The sequence below is a fragment of the Vulpes vulpes genome, chromosome 8 (assembly GCF_048418805.1).
Source record: "Vulpes vulpes isolate BD-2025 chromosome 8, VulVul3, whole genome shotgun sequence".
Taxonomy (NCBI): domain Eukaryota; kingdom Metazoa; phylum Chordata; class Mammalia; order Carnivora; family Canidae; genus Vulpes; species Vulpes vulpes.
This window is the reverse complement of record NC_132787.1, coordinates 93327978-93345423: the sequence shown is the minus strand read 5'-3', so window position 1 is coordinate 93345423 and position 17446 is coordinate 93327978. Positions and strand designations below refer to the sequence as shown.

General features: G+C 42.3%; 1 protein-coding gene across 1 annotated transcript; it reads left to right on the top strand.

Annotated features, from left to right (window-relative positions):
• Positions 1-393: 393 nt before the first annotated feature.
• On the top strand, positions 394-15802 carry FAM228A (family with sequence similarity 228 member A). The gene is given in 7 exon segments (XM_072718833.1): positions 394-427; positions 572-693; positions 2389-2457; positions 7389-7460; positions 7840-7991; positions 15435-15530; positions 15667-15802. Coding segments are annotated over 7 exon segments (681 nt in total).
• Positions 15803-17446: the final 1644 nt, after the last annotated feature.

Sequence of the window (17446 nt, the reverse complement as noted above, 5' to 3'; positions counted from 1 at the left end):
TCGTTTGCAAAATGTCCATTTATTTGAAACAACCTAGGGTGGTGTTGGATTGGGCAGCTTAAAGCTCCATGTGCATGGGTGCATCCTCTCCCTGGGCTCTCCTCCTCCATGACCTCCCCCACCCTTGACATCCCTAATCCCTTAGATCCCTGATCTAAGGGGCATCCAGGGAAGTGGGGCTCAGGTTTCAGCCCAGTACTTTAGTCTGGTTTTACAAGGACACTCCCTTTTCCTCTCTCACAATCCTCCGTTCACTGGTTCACTGGCTGGCAGTGGGTTAGTGGTGGGTTAGAGGTCCCAGTGGCCAGGCACTCCACCAAGACCTGCGGGGCCCCAGGGGTGTGGGGTGGCAGTCAGGGGTGGGGGTGGGGCCCTCCATGGTGCAATGGTGGCATGGCAGGAGTAGAGGGTGGCCCAAGCCGGGCAGGTGACCCCGTGGCAACATGTGGAGGAAGCATCATAACCCTTTTCAAAACCCAGGTGCCAAGGATTTCTTTCTGTTTATTTTACTTAGCAACTCTACCACGTGGCAGAGCCAGGATTCAAACCCTTTCTGCCTAAGTCTCTTCAGTTTACTCTCTCCCTTCAGGAATTCTATTACCTGTGGCTTCCAAGAAAGTGCCCACCTACGGTGAACATTTCAGGCCAGAGAAATAAGAATGGCCAGAGCCCCAGTCAGTTGCTTTCATGGAGGTAAAGGAAAGTGAGGTCTTGGGATGTCAGTTATTTGGGCGATAGGACATTAATCTCTTGAGAACTATGTTGTCTCAGTCATGGTTGTAGTGACTACAGAACCAGGACAGTGCCTGGTGGAGACTAGACACTGGAAAAAATGCACTGAATGGGAATGAATGATCCAGGATCAAATATGGCTCAAAATGTGGTCTGAGTGTCCCCCACTGTGGCTGCAGGAGGTTCAGGCAGGTGTCCCTGAGCCCAGGCTGTGCTTGCCAGTGAATTCTGATACTTAAGGGTCTGGGTAAAACAATGATATCCTCATAAAGAAAGTTTCATTATTTTATGTGATCCTATAATGTGTCTCACTGTAAAGAAAAGCTCTTGGATATTTCCTTCCTTTTGCTGTGCTAGCACAAAAAGTGATGAGACCTTTAATATTTGTGTGTGTGTGCACAGAAAGCTGTAGGTTTCAAAAGTGCTGCCAGAAATCCTTAACACCTTCCTTACTGTTTTCTGGTGAAATCATGAAGGAGGAGGTATCGAAGGCAAAAACTGTTTCCTTAAAAAAGGGGGTCAAAAGTCAGATGCCTGACTAATAGTATTTATAACTATTGCCAATAATGTTAATAGGATGACTAAAAAAATGTAGTTGTCTAAGATGTTTGTTAAAGTAGATGTTTCTACTTCTCCAAATCTATTGATTTATTCTGTTTGTGTTATCAGTGGAAAACATTTAATTGACTTTTTCAATTGCTGTCCTAAAATAAGTCTAAGAAGGCTTTAAAGCAAGATTCTGCTTATATTATCAAGAGTGTTATTTTGAAGACGCAAATAGCTGTCTGAATGTTATTTTAGATTTCATTTGAAGGTGTTAAATGTATGGATAAAACTACAACTCTCCTTTTTGAGATCTCTCTTATTCCCAGATTTGTTTTTTGAGTTTGGGGTTCAGTTTGTTTTGATGCATTCATTGTGGCAGAACTGCACAAGAGCCAGAGATTGAATACCATAGTTTTAAGAACCTGTATCTTTTTACACTAGTTATTTTAGGTAATCGCATTTCTCTTCCAGATACTAGATTTTTATTACCTCCCCATTTGTTCCTTATAAGCATAAAAGCTAGAAGATGGTGGCAAGTGAAAAGCCCTAAGGTGAGATTTTAAGTGCATCAGCTGTACCCAAACCCATAGTGGAAACAGCACGTCACTAGATGTAAGTCCATCTTAGTCCTTGGCCAGGAACTGCCACTGTCTTTTCTTGACTAAAAAAGAGGTTTTGACTTATAAAGAGACCTAGCAGAAGTCAGGAACTTCAAGGGCCCTTTACAACATAACTAGTGAATGCCTGAAAAGAGGATTCATTTGATAGAGGATCCCTTTAGTTAGTAAGCTTTCTTAGTACTTAAAAAAAATGATTTCGTGGTCTGATATGTAAGGCATTTGTTTCAGAATACTCTGGGTTGGGGGGCAGGGGAGAGTGAACAGGAATTTAGATGAACTAAGATTTACTCTGAACTGGTAATTATTGAACCTGGGTGATGGATTCACAGAGAATCATGTTTGAAAATTTCCTTAATAAAAAGTTACAAAATATTCTTTGAGGTACAGGTGGTAGTTACACAGTGAAACGACTGGTCAAATACAATGAATTTTGTCATTCTGGTTGGTTTCTTCAGGATTTATGTCTTATTATTCAATTCTGTAATTTTAGGCATTAGCTAGAGAAGACATTGATGAAGCTGTACATGTGATATTATTTAGAGAAAATTATGTTGTGAAGGTAAGAGTTGGCTACAGACTGTGGACCCTAAGTGTGTTCTAGGTAAGCAAGAGTGCTGCAGAGCAGCATGGCCAAGAGGATGTTACTGTGTCACAGAGCTTCATTTTGCTGGGAGAAGGAGCCTCTTCTGATTCATTTATTTGTACAGCATAGATCTGAGATTGCGCCACCTCCTTGCAGGATCACTGAGAGGTCAGGATTCCTAGATCTGGCTGTAAGGGATCTAAGAGATTGTTCTCACTGCTTCCCCTATTTGTTCTAGTACCGAATAGAAATTCTTTCTGACTAAAACTCACCTCTTTTTCATTTGTTCCCACATCACATGGAGATATGTAAAACCATCATAAATAGTATTTAAGGGTAATGACTAATTAGTACTGAGAGTTACTATGAAATTAATAAAGGAGGTTTTTCTTTGTATTATTTTTTTTTTGGAGAGAGGTAGAGAGCGAGTATGAGGTGGGGGGGAGAGATTTTTTTTTTTTTAAAGATTTACTTATGTTTGAGAACGAGAGTGTGAGTGGGGGGAAGGGCAGAGGGAGAGAATCTCAAGCAGACTCCCCACTGAGCCTGCAGCCTCATGCTGGGCTTGATTTCATGACCCTGAGATCATGACCTGAGCTGAAAACAAGAGTCAAACACTTTTTTTTTTTTTTTAAGATTTACTTATTTATTTATTCATGACAGACGCAGAGATTGAGAGAGAGGCAGAGACACAGGAGGAGGGAGAAGTGGGCTCCATGCCTGGAGCCTGACGTGGGACTCGATCCCGGGACTCCAGGATTGCGCCCTGGGCCAAAGGCAGGCGCCAAACCGCTGAGCCACCCAGGGATCCCCAAGAGTCAAACACTTAACCGACTCAGACACCTCAGTGCCCCAATAAACTTAAAGGAGTTTTAATTTAAATAATATATTCATTTACTTTAGAGAAAGAGTAAGTCAGGGGAAGGGCAGAGAGAGAGAGAAACTTCAAGCAGACTCCCTGAGGACCCCTATGAGGGACTCCATCTCATGACCTATGAGATTGTGACCTGAGCCGAAACCAAGAGTCAGATGCTTAACCCACTGAGCTGCCCAGGTGCCCCAAAGGAATTTTAATTTAATTTAATTTAATTTTTTTAGGAATTTTAATTTTAATGAGAGAGTGAAGTTTAGTGTTAAAATGATACTTTAACATTTGTATTGTAATTTATAATTTATAAAGGAAGTTCACATATATTCTCATTTGAGCATCAAAAAAGGTAGGTGGGATTGCTCTCCTGTAGATTCAGAGAGAGGCCCTGCTGGAGCAAGTCTAATGCTCTTTCTGTTATACCAATTTTGTCACAGACTTTACTGATGATGGAGGCTGGAGACATGCAATGGGTAATAGGAACTCTTTGAAATCTTTAAAAAGAAGCAAGAGGTTCATGAATTAGAAATAGTTTGGATGTGGTGTAACCTAAAGGCACACTCTGGTTTAGAACTTTTTCTGGGTTCTTCTTCCTCTATGCTCTCAGGTTCTCTTCCTGAACTTTACTATGTTCTTCAGTTATCTTATGCAAGGACCTTGTGACCTGAATATGTTGACAGCTTAGGAGTGGAAATAAGTGTTTCCTCCCCTTACTCAAATGAGGGTAAGTGGAAAACTTCTTAATAATTTATTTTCCTTGTTTGTATCATTTCATTAGAGATTGGATACATATTCTCAACATATGGATATTTTTAAGGAAAGAAGAAGAGATGTTACATAAAAAATGGATTGAAAATGTTGCAGAGCCTCTTCAGCAGAGAATTACAGACAATTTAATACAGAGGGTTGGAAAAAATGAAAATTTTAAATGTTTTTAAAAGCACACCAATAAAAGGGTACTGTGAGTTTTTTTTTTTTAAATAAAGCATAATTTATAGAATCAAGCCAACATTTTCACTGGTTATTCAAACAGTCCTAACATTTTTGTGTTTATGATAAATTCCTGGAATTGTAATACACCCTACACATTTTTAAACTTTGAGTTTCAGAAGGAGGGAATAGAAGTATTGATTTGGAACTAGATTTATCAGGAATGCTTTTAGGTAAATGTAAAGAGAAGAGCAGCTTAAACCGTAAGGACATTTATTATTTACTTAACAAGAAATTGAGAGGTAGATGGTCTTCTGGTGGGTTCTGGCAGCATAACAATGTCATTAATCACCCATGTTTTTTCCTATAATTCTTTTCTGCTATCTTAATATTTTCAGTTTTTCCTCATCACTCTTATATTTGTAAGCACATTTGATTACTTACAGCTTCAGGTGTTAGATCTGTCTGTGCTCAAGGCAGGAAGAAGGGGTGAGGAATGGTACCAGGGTACCCTTTTCTTATACCTGATCCCTTGATCTGGAAGCAAGAAGAGTCCCCAGAAACTCCTAGCAGATTTCCCCTTAGGTCTCATTGTCCATAACTGAGTCACATCACAAGTGCTGGGTAAAATTAAAAAAAAAAAAAAAAGTGTGCATGAGAGAGCATGAGTGGGAGTTGGGAGGGGCAGAAGGAGAGGGAGAAGCAGACTCCCCGCTCAGCAGGGAGCCTGATGCGGGACTCAATCCCAGGACCCTGAGATAATGACCTGAGCCAAAGGCAGATGCTCAACTGACTGAGCCACCCAGGTGCCCCTAAGTGTGAGTGGTTTTATATGACAATAAATTCAGTGTAGAGTCGACTGACTTCTAAGAAATCATCTGGGCTCTTAGGCTATATTAAGGAAGGTGGTACTTATAGTGGGAAGCATCAAAACCTCCCCTTCCCCTCACCATTGCTATCTTGTCCCTCCTGATTCACACTGTAGAAGGGACCTTCACCAGTTGCAGAACCATTTAGAAGAGGGTGGAGGCTTGACAACACTTCATGAGAGGAAGAGTGGGAAGGAATATAGAATATTTAGCCTGAGGAAGAGATGACAGGAGAGAGAATGAAAACTTTAAAAGGCTGACATATTGGTGATGGATTAGATAAATTTTGCGTTGCTTTGGGGTAGAGAACTAGTATCTCTTCCTGGCAGTGACAAGGCAGATTTCAGCTCTGCCTATAGATAGACTGGTGGTAAGAATGACCAAAAGAGCAGAAAGTTCTCAGATTATGGCTAGTTGATGACTTCAGACTAAAGCTTGATGATTACTTCTCCCAAAGGTGATGGGCTCTCATTGGAGTCTAAATTACTTCTGAGGTTTCTTCTAACCCTTTGAATCGATGATTTTATATAAAAACAGAATAAAGCATTTGGCTCTTTGAATCTTGCAAAACATGTCTGTATGCAGTGATTTGCTCTTAGGTGTGATTTTTTCTTTCTAAAGGAAATTGTATTTGGAGACCTTTATGATACTGAAGTATACAACCCTTTTTATATGACAAAAAAGGACCCAAATTATGGAAAGGTAAGTGAGATTCATTCATTCATTCACTCTTAGAAGCTCTAGGGTTGGGAGAAACTTAGTCAATTTAGAAGTCTTGTAATTACTCTGTATTCATTAAAAAATCTACAAAAGCATTTCCTCTGAGTTTTAGAATAGGAACCCGCAGTAATTTCACCTACTGAGGAATTTACAAGTGTGTGATAATCTTTCTGTTCTTTCATTTCTCCACTCACATTCAGCAAACTGGAAGCCCAGGAGGGAGAGGAAGACATGGACAGCGAGTGGAGTGGGGGTGACAGGTGTCACAGAATCAGGGCAGGGAGCCATGGCCCAAGAGGCAAAGCTTCTTTCTGTGGGAGGCAGAAGGAGAGATTCAGGAAAAGCTGCCCAGAGAACCAGTAGTTGGGCTTGTAATACATTTACACATTTTAAACTTGCCAATATAGGAGTTAATTTTGAGTTGAAGGTTCCAGTTTTTTACTCCTGTGTAGCAAAAGTAGCCAGCTGGTATTATAAGTCATTAAAAAAAAATGTGTGTGTGGCTCTGAAGAGGGAAGTGCTTTGTTTTGCTTGTTCCAGAAAACAAAGGCAGATCATTGTTACGAAGATAAGAAGGCTCTTTAGCCCTGAGAGACTCACTAATATGATGTTGGTCAGTCATTTTGCTGCCTCACTTATTCAGGAACTGTTTACCTCATACATATTTAGGGACCAGTATTGGGTCAGGTGTACGGGGGAAAGTAAAGAATGGGAAAATGGCCCCTAGTCTAAAGCCTATAATGAGGAATGAGGAGGATACAGCTACCTTTCTTTGCAATCTCTGTACTCCAGTGTCTCAACACTCATCCATACTGAGGCTCACCTGCCCTCCTGTTCTCACAGACCCTTAAAGACTGGTCGTCAGGTCTCCCAGTAGCACTCTTACTCCCAGGCCACTTAGGAGCACTGCCTTGTGCTCCTTTTTTTTTTTTTTTTTTTTTTAAATATTTTATTTCTTTATTCATGAGAGACACAGAGAGGCAGACATAGGCAGAGAGAGAAGCAAGGCTCCATGCAGGGAGCCCGATGTGAGACTCGATCCCGGGTCTCCAGGATCACGCCCTGGGCTGAAGGCAGACGCCAAACCACTGAGCCACCCAGGCATCCCCATCTTGTGTTCCTAAAGCATCCTGATATTTCTCATGACTAGATTGTCACTGTGTGTGACTTTTATTCTAGACTGAGAGGTCCTTGAGGACAGGAGCTCAATGGAATGTGGCGCATGATGGTGTCAGCAAAGCAAATATGTATTGACTAGTACAGTGATGCAGTAGGATTCTTTTTTTTTTTTTGCAGTAGGATTCTTGACAGAGTTTGTTGCTTTTATCTGGATGATAGAGGTCAGTCACTTATGGCTCAGTGAAATATCCTGAAGTAAGACAGATGACATTTCTTTCCCTGCTCTGCGGATTGACATATGGTCCTTATTCTTTGGTGTACGGTATTCATACTTGAATGCTTAAGATAGATTTAGCTTAATACAAACTGTACTGGGATCCTCAAAGTTATTTTTCTTGTAGGTTATGATCTCATCAGTTTGCGATCCTCTGTTTAGAAGACAGCAAGAGATGGATGAAGAGAGCTGGTTTTTTTTTTTTTTTTAATATAAAACAGGTACTTTTGTGATCATTGGGCTTTATTTTTTAGAGATTCCTAATTGTCCAGTGATTTCCTACCCCAAGAGTGACTGGAGTTGACTTTAAGAGTGTTTAGATTTTTTTTTTTTAATTTTCCTGTAGGAAAACGATATATATTAAAAGAGTTTGTTTTTTTAAAGATTTATTCATGATAGACAGAGAGAGAGAGAGAGAGAGAGAGGCAGAGACACAGGCAGAGAGAGAAGCAGGCTCCATGCCGGGAGTCTGACGCGGGACTCTTACGCGGGACTCAATCCCGGGACTCCCGGGACTCCAGGGACTCCAGGATCGCGCCCTGGGCCAAAGGCAGGCGCTAAACCACTGAATCACCCAGGGATCACGCATTAAAAGAGTTTAAAAGACAGAGAAGGCCAGGCTTTATGCCAAACTGCCCCAATTCACTTTTACTCTATATAGTGTTATTCCAGAAGAGCAGCATTAAGCCTCTGCCAGGTCTGAAACAAGCAAAACTCATAGAAAATGCAGGTAAGGGTGCACTAACTAACAAATCTTACACTCTCCATAGTTTTGCCTTTTACAGAATGTCATATGGGTAGAATCAGTATATATAGAGCCTTTTCTAGGTTTTACCTTCATCCTTAAAGGATGTTTCCAAAGGATTAAGAATGTTTGGTTGTCAATTATTTTCCTTTGACATGTATCCTGCTGTATTTAAAAAAAAATTCTACCCAGAAGATGATTTTAATCAACATATAGGAGCTTGATAAAATCCATTCACACTTGTAGGATAGCACCCCACTTTTAAAAGCTGGTCCCAGGGTACTAACTGAATTTCCCAGTGAATGTTACTAATAGCAAATTTATTTGTCTTCTTCCTATGATAACACTTCAAAGATTTTTTCCCACACATTTTATTCTTTTATAAGTGTTTTAATCACCCAGCGCTCATCATGACAAGTGCACTCCTTAATCTGTATCACCTATTTAGTCCATCCTCTAACCCGCCTCCCCTCTGGTAACCATCAGTTTGCTCTCTATAGTTAAGAGTCTGTTTCTTGGGTTGTCTTTCTTTTTTCCCCATTGCTCATTTGATTCTTAAGTTCTATATATAAGTGAATTCATAAGGTATTTGTCTTTCTCTGACTTATTTTACTTAGCATTATACTCTCTGGCTTCACCCATGTTGTTGCAAGTGGCAAGACTTAATTCTTTTTTTATGGCTGAATAATAATTCCATTACACATGTACACACACACACACACACACACACCACATCTTCTCTATCCATTCATTTATCAATGGACACTTGAGCTGCTTCCATATCTTGGCTGTTGTAATTAATGCTGCTATAAATCTGTAAATATAGGGGTACACGTGTCCCATTGAATTAGTGTTTTTGTAATCTTTGGGTAAATACCCAGGAGTGCAGTTGCCAGATCGTAGGGTAGTTCTATTTGAGGAACCTCATGCTGTTTTTCACAGTGGTGTACAAGTTTGCATTCCCACTAACAAGGTAGGAGGATTCCTTTTCCCTCACATCCCTGCCAATGCCTGTTGTTTCTTCTGTTGTTGATTTTAGCCACTATGACAGATCCAAGGTGATAGCTCATTGTAGTTTTGATTTGCATTGTGATGATGAACATCTTTCATGTGTCTTGGTCATCTGTATGTCAGGAATAAATCCCTCTTGGTTGTGGTGAAATGTTTTTTTAATGTATCATTGGATTTGGTTTGCTAATATTTTGTTGAGGATTTTTGCATTTATGTTCATCAGAGATATTGGACTATAGTTTTTTTTTTTGGTGGTATTTTTATCAGATTTTGGCATCAGTGTAATGCTGGCCTCATAGAATGAATTTAGAAGTTTTTTTCCTTATCTATTTTTAGAATAGTTTGTCTCCTCCCCATGTTTTAAGTATAGGGTGTCATATTTTACACTCTTTCATTTTGTGAGTTCCTTGACTGATTTTTTACAGAAATACTCATTTTTACTGCTTTTGTATTTCCTGCCTTCATACTGTCATTTGTTGTTTTTCTTTTCTTTTCTTTTTTAAGATTTTATTTATTTATTCATGAGAGACTCAGAGAGAGACAGAGGCATAGGCAGAGGAATAAGTAGGCTCCATGCAGGGAGCCTGATGTGGCACTTGATCCCGGGATTCTGGGATCATGCCCTGAGCCAAAGGCAAATGCTCAACCACTGAGTCACCCAGGCATCCCTGTTGTTTTTCCATTCAGTCTCCTTTAATACTTCTTGGTGGGCTGACTTAGTGGCCATGAACTCCTTTGGTTTTTGTTTGTCTGGGAAACTTATGTTTATTCATTATTTTTAAGTAGGGTCCATGCCCAGCTTGGAGTCCAACCCAGGACTTGAACTCATGATCCTGAGATCAAGACTTGAACTGAGATCAAGAGTCAGACTCTTAACCAACTGAGCCACCCAGGCACTCTTGTCTGGGAAACTCTTTCTCTCCTCCTAGTCTTGTTGGATAGAGTATTCTTGGCTGCAGGTTTTTCCCATTCACTTTGAATATATCATGCCACTCTTTCTGATTTGGAAGCTTTCTGCTGAAAAATCCAGTGATGTGGTTTCCTTTGTATGTAACTTTCTTCTTTGGTATTGCTGCTTTTAATATTTTTCTTTATTACTATATTTTGCCATTTTGATGACAATATGATCTGCTTTTTTGATTTTGTTGGGGGTTCTCTGTGCCTTCTGGATCCAGATATCTGTTTCCTGCCCTAGATTAGGGAAGTTTTCATCTATTATTTATTCAAATGAATTTTATGCCCCCCTTTCTCTTTTCTTCTAGTAGGACTCCTATAATACAATTGTTATGTTTGATAGTCACTGAATTCTCTAAGTCTGTTCTTGTTTTGCATAATTCTTTTTTCTCTGTTTTGTTCAGCTTAATTACTTTCCATCACTCTGTATTCTAGTTCATTAATTCATTCCTCTGTTTGTTCCAGCCTGTTGTTCATTCCATCAAGTGTGTGTTTCATTTTGTTTATTGAGCACGTTATCTCTATGTTATTCCTTATCTCAGTGTTAATTATCTCATAGATATCTCCATTGTTTTCTCAAGTTCATTGTGTATTCTTTTGAATATTCCTTTAAATTCTCTATTAGCCGTATTATTTATCTCTTTTGCTTAGATCTCTGGCTATGGCCTTGTCCTATTCTTTCATTTGGGACAAATTTCTCTGTCTTCTCATTTTGAGAAGATTCTATGCTTGTTTCTGTGTGTTATGAAAATCAGCTATACCTCCTGTTCTTGAGGGTAATGGTCTTATGAAGAAGAGGTCTATAATGCCCTGCTGTGCAGTATTTCCTGTTCCCCAGGGCCTGGCACTTCCAAGAGTGTCTCCAGTGTGTTCTGTGTGTGCTCTACTCTTTTGTCATGACTACTTTATCCTTCAGGCCAGTCATCTCCAGAGGCTCTCTGCCTGTTGTGGGCAGTGTTTGGTCCCTGGCCTGAATGTGGTGTGTTTTAGGTGTGCTCTGGTCCGCTTGTTAAATGAGACCTGTCACCACCACCCCTGGAACTGAGGCTCTGCAAAAACTCCTGGGTCAGGAAATGTGGTATGGGCAGAAATTTGGACCCATCTTGTGGAGGAGGAAGCCTGATGCACTGGGACTAAGGGAAGCATGACTTTAGAAAGGGCAGTTCCACTGGAGCACAGGGTGGGGCAGGGGTTGGTGTAAGCAAGTTAGGTAGCAAGTGTCACAGTTCTCACAGGAGGCCCTGTGCTCATGCTGAGGGGTAGGGGAGGGAAATGGTGCTTGCCAGTTCCTTTGTTCCTGGAGGGGCCTGTGAATGCTGCCCCTTTAGGACACATTCTGAGATAAACAACTAATTTCCCCACTGTGTGTCCCAGGTGCTCTTCAGATCACTGTTTCCATGCCCTATATCTGCAGGCTGGTTGCCCTGCCTTCTCTCTAAGAGCACCCCCAATGTCTTCTAAGCTCTCCCAGAGCCAATTATGCTGACTTTTATTTATTTATCTTTTTTCCAAGTATGCTGACTTTTAGAACTCCAGGCTTTAAATCATGAAATATGGCCACTTCTGCTTTCCAAGCCAGTTACTGTGGGGATTCGTTTTCCCCCTATGGGCCTCTGTTAGTCTGCCTCTCATCCTTCTCCGCTACCACATCTCCCTTCCCACTGGCCACAATCTGTTTCTTTCCCAACCGAGTCTCTTCCTACTTTCTTTGATGCGGCCTCTTTTCTACCTTTATTTGTGGAGGTTGTTCTGCCAGTCTTAAGGTTGACTTTTGGGGTACTTGGAATGATTTGATAGTTATCTAGTTGTATTTGTGGGACAAAGTGAGCCTAGGGTCTTCCTCTGCCACCACGTTCTCCTTCCTCCTATCCTACTGTCTTTTTACTCTTTCAGTTGAAAACTCAGCTGCTAGTCTCACTGTTGATCCTTTGAAGAAAACTATCTTTCTCTAGATGCTTTAAATTTTTTCTTGTTGTCTAATTTTCTGTAGTTTCATATGATGTTTCTAGATGTGAATTTTCTTTTATTTATCCAACTTGGGATTCGTAGGTTTTCTTGTACCTGTAAATAGATATCTTTAATTAGTTCTGGGACATTCTCATTTTATTTTTGTTTATTACCTTTGCCATATTCTCTCCCTACTCTCTATGGTACTCCACTTAAATATATTTTAGATTTTCTCACTGTATCCTGTCTTTTTGGATACACCTTTTTGTGTGTATTTTTTATCTTTTTTTGTTACTTTATACTTGATTTTAGATATTTTACTAATTATCTCTTCAGTTGTGTCTAATAATCTTTTGTTAAGCTCATCAGTAAGCTATTTTCAGGAGTTATTTTTATAGTTCTAGCATTTTATTTCATTCTTTTTCAGATAGGTTTGGGGAAGGCTGTCTGAATTCAGGGTCTGGAAGGTCTCCATCCCCTACCAGGGACCTTATCCCAACGCACTGTTTGACTTGCTTACTACTGAGAAGGAGGTGTTGAGAGCAAGGTTAACTACCCAACTGCTAAGATAGCAACCATACCTGGGAGAAAAAAAATCCACCAAGGATATGCTGGGACCATGGAGGAGTCAGTCTATACCCTGCTACCCAAGGTTGGCAAGTTCCCCCAGCAGAGAAGATAGTCAGAGTTTGCCAGCTCATTCTGAGATAGCTCTTTCCTCTCTGAAATTGTCCAATGACTTTAAGATTATGAATTTTTTAAGGGTGGTGGTAGTCATTTTTTTTAAATTTATGATAGTCACAGAGAGAGAGATTGAGAGAGAGAGAGAGAGAGAGGCAGAGACACAGGCAGAGGGAGAAGCAGGCTCCATGCACCGGGAGCCCAATGTGGGATTCGATCCCGGGTCTCCAGGATTGCGCCCTGGGCCAAAGGCAGGCACCAAACCGCTGCGCCACCCAGGGATCCCGGGTGGTGGTAGTCAATATTCTGTTTTTCTAGTTGTTGCAGCAAGAGTGTTGGCCTGTGCAAACTTGTAAGTCCTAAACAAAAAGTAGAAGTCCTGTTGTGCTCTTTTGATATTTCCTTTTTGTCTCCAATCCTGGATTTTGCTGGCATGAACAATGCTACTTTCTGTTTCCAATTCTGACTTGAAAGTTTTATGTTTCGTTTCTGCTATCTTGGCTTCTTTATAAATTTTAACATTTTAATTGAAACATCAATGATTATGTAACTCACTATCCTCCAGGAAGGCAAAGGCTATATTTCCTCATCCCCCCCTTCTTGCTCCTCAGCTCTTTCAATGGTCTCCTCCCCTTTAGTCTGGTATCCTCTGGGGAATTCTTCACCTTGCAGCTGGAGGAGTCTCTCTGAAGTGATCAACCCTCTCCAACTGAAAACCCTTCAGAAGTTTCCCATAACCCTTACAATGAAGTCCAGACTTTTAACATAGCACATTAGGTGCTGTCTGGGTCCTGCCATCCTTTCTATCTTTATCTAAAAAAATTCCTTTCTCTTAAAGAAAAGAAAGAAACTACAAAAAATCAGGGTCAGATCAGCACAGTTATAAGTGCCTGAACTGCCACACTGGTTCATGCCTCTGCCTGTTCTTTGCATTGCTGGCCATCCCAACCCTGGCAAAAGAGGAAATTATCACCTGGGGATATACTGCCACACTCTCCATTTGCCTTTTCCTACCCCAGCAAGCCCCTGAGGGCAGGGACTGTGTCGTCTTTATCCTAGTGTTCCCAGCACTTAGCTGGAATGCAGTGGAGGATGAGAAAATGCTTGTTGAAGGAAGGAAGGAAGGGAGGAATGGAGGAGTGAATGGAGGAATGAAGGAGAGGCTTATATGCTGTGATAGGCCTGGGCTTCCCAGGGCAGGGATGGGACAGCCCTGGGGAGACCCTCAGGGAGGATACACCTAGAGGTGCCTCCACATGGCTGCTCAGTAAAGTAAGGACTTAAAGACAAGGTGGCTATATTAGAGTTTAATTACAATTAATTACAGAAAAACAGAATCCTTTTTTTTTTTTTAAAGATTTTTTGTTTATTTGACAGAGAGTGTGCATGTATAGTGGAAGTGGGAGAGGGCAAAGTAGGCTCCCTGCTAGATGCAGGACTCAGTCCCAGGAACTGAGCCAAAGGCAGGTATTTATTATTTATTTTTATTTTTAAAAAAGATTTTATTTATTAATTCATGAGAGACAGAGAGAGAGAGAGAGAGGCAGAGACACAGGCAGAGGGAAAAGCAGGCTCCATGCAGGGAGCCTGATGCAGGACTTGATCCCAGGACTCCAGGACTGCGCCCTGGGCCGAAGGCAGGCGCTAAACCACTGAGCCACCCAGGGATCCGAAGGCAGGTGTTTAACCAACTGAGCCACCCAGATGCCCCAAAAGCAGAATCCCTCTTATATTAAAAAAACAAAAAAGGGCAGTGGGGGGCGGGTGGCAATTTTGGAGACTTGGTAGGTTAGAAAGCAGTGGTCTATTATGGGAGCCATGGTCACTGTCTCAGCCCATTTGACTGCTATAACAGAACTCCAGAGACAGGGGGCCTTATAAATAAAAGAACTTTCTCATAGGTCTGGAGGCTGTAAGTGCAGGAGAAGGTGCTGGCAGATTCAGTGTCTAGTCCTTAGGTGGCACCTTCTTGCTGTGTTCTCATATGGTAGGGGGGGCGAGGGAGCTTTCTAGGGCCTCTTTCATAGGGGCACTCATCTCATTCATGAAGGCCGTGTCCTTGTGACCTACTCATCTCCCAAAGGCCCCACATCCTAATGCCATCACACTGGGGGTTAGGTTTCAACATATGAATTTGTTGGGACCATAGCAGTCAGAAGGACAGCCAGGCTGCTTAAGGGACTAAGAGCCATGTCCTCTCCTCTTTGGGACTTTGTGCCTTTCATCAGAGCTGCTTTGTGAAGTTGCTTCCTTTCTCCGCACACTGGCTTTCTCTGTGTTCTTATGCATGTACTGGAAGATGGGTGCCCCAGGCCTGCCTGAGTTTCTGGTGTGAGCACTCCAAGACTGCCTGGAAGCTACCTGGTCCCATTTACAACTGTAGGGACCAAGGCTCTGGACCAGGTACCTCAGCCATGAGCAGAGAAGGGTCACATGACTCATGGCCCATCTAGTGGTTGTGCCAACAGGTGTGGGTGGGGCAGGCTGCCTGATGGACAGCCACCAAGTGATATCTACTCAGGCCTGCCTTTTCATGAAGTGAGTACTGAGTTTGCAAAATTAATGTTCTGTTCAGACAATTATTGAACAATACAATTGTTTTTATGGAGTTACTTTTTAAAAAAATTATTCATGAGAAACAGAGAGAGAGAGGGAGAGAGAGAGAGAGAGAGAGAGGCAGAGACACAGGCAGAGGGAGAAGCAGACTCCTCACAGGGAGCCAGATGTGGGACTTGATCCCGGATCCCAGGATTACGACCTGAGCCGAAGGCAGGCGCCAACCACTTAGCCACCCAGGCGTCCCTGGAGTTATTTTTTTTATGTTTTTCTTTGCAGTCCTGAAAAACTTACCTATACAGAAAATAGATATCTGCCTGATAAAGAGAACAAGACTACCGACCTACGAATAAAAGGGATGAGAAGAATTGTGTGGTGAGCAGAAGAGATCTTGGGGGCAACGGGGAAGATCAGGTGGGTGGCAAGAGTTTGCAACATGCACAGGATAGCAGACCCTGATATTGAAATCTGAATCATTGACAAATCCCTCCTTCTCCCATGGGTTCTGCAGGGCAGAGAAGGCAGGAGCCAAAGAAGGGAGTGAAAAAGAGGATGCAGAAGAGGCTTTATTTTATGCACAAGTAATGATGGGTTTGCTTCTGGGCTCTGTGCTGCTGCATATGGGCAGCCCGAGGCAGGGAACCTGAGGCTCGAGAAACTCAGAAAAGGAGCATTTTGGTGAATGCTGGGGGGACAGACTATGCCCTTTTAAGAGAGAAACCCTGGCCACAGTGTTCTGCCCTTTAAGATTTCTTTTCTCTTCTGCCATTTTTCTAGCATTCATACATCCAAACCAGACCAAAAGATTTGTTTTCCTTAGTAGTCATAATAGGTGGGGATGTTCTGAAATGAAATTTATACTAAAAATTAGGCCAAATGATGGTTTCAATACATGAAGGTTTTTGTTTTTTTAAAGATTTTACTTCTTTGAGAGAGGGAGATACAGAAAGTGAGCATGAGCAGGGGCAGAGAGAAGAGAAGCGGCGCCCTGCTGAGCAGGGAACCCAATGCAGGGCTCCATCCCAGGACCCCAGGATCATGATCTGAGCCAAAGGTAGGTATCTAACTGACTGAGCCACCCAGGCGGCCCCATGAAAGTTATTTCATATGTAAGCATTTTCCACACACAGGTTTCTTTTTTCTTTTTTTTTTTTCAAAGATTTTGTTTATTCATGAGAGACAGAGAGAGAGACAGAGGCAGAGACACAAGCAGAGGGAGAAGCAGGCTCCATGCAGAGAGCCCAATGTAGGACTCGATCCTGGGACCCTGGGATCACGCCCTGGGCTGAAGGCGGATGCTCAACAGCTGAGCCACCCAGGGTCCCATCCACACACAGGTTTATTAAGAGCTCACGATCTGATTGGCACATGAATAGCTCTTGCTCTCTCTTCCCTTCCACCCTCTTATCTCCCACATCCTATATCCTAATACCCCAGGGGGAGGACACTTCCAGAGAAGCCTTTAGGTACTTGGGAACTGTAAGGGTTCATGACTGTCTGGGGTGCAATGGATCTTTGCGTTCACCAGCTGCCCCCCTCTTGCCTCCAGCACATAGAGGACGAGGGACTAGTTCTTCTGCATAGCATGAAAATCTTGTGAGATAGTTTATGACCTAAGTCCTACCCAATCCCACTGTTTTCCCCAGTCTCTCAGAGAGAAACAGATTCTCTGTATATGGTAAGTTTCCATAACACTTTCCTCAGCAGTTGTCTCTGTGAATAATTCTGAGAGCCAAGCCCCTCAGTCAGTTCTGAATGGGACCGCAGTCAGCTCAGCTCTTCTGGCAGGTAACCTAACCGCTGTTACCAAGAGAGTCAGAAAATGGACTGTGGTTTACACACAAGAGAAGTTTCTCGTTCAGGTACCAGAATGGGGTAGATTGGCAGGCTGTTCCTCTTTAATGCAGCCTTTCAGGACTCTGATGGAACCTTTGTCATCTTCAGTGCCCAGATTCCAAGGCTGCCCTGGGGAAATCATTCCTGTCAACCCGAGAAGGTAAGAGGGCCCCTCACTGCTCTCAGCACAATGGCAGGGAAAGCAAGTGTTTTGTGGATAGCTGGTCATCTCTGCTCCACCAGTAAAAGGTTAGTACCTTGTGGAGTCCAAAGATATGGAAAGCCTTGGCTGGGAGTTGAAGACATCAGAGGAGCAGGGGAGCAGGGAGGGGAAGGCTGCTTGGAAGGTCTCAGCTCAGGGTTGAGTGTTGGGTAGGATCCTCCGAGGCCTTCCTCTCTGCCCCTGTAAGCTCCTCTTCCCTACCCTACACTTAGCCCTTCCCTCTGTTCATAGG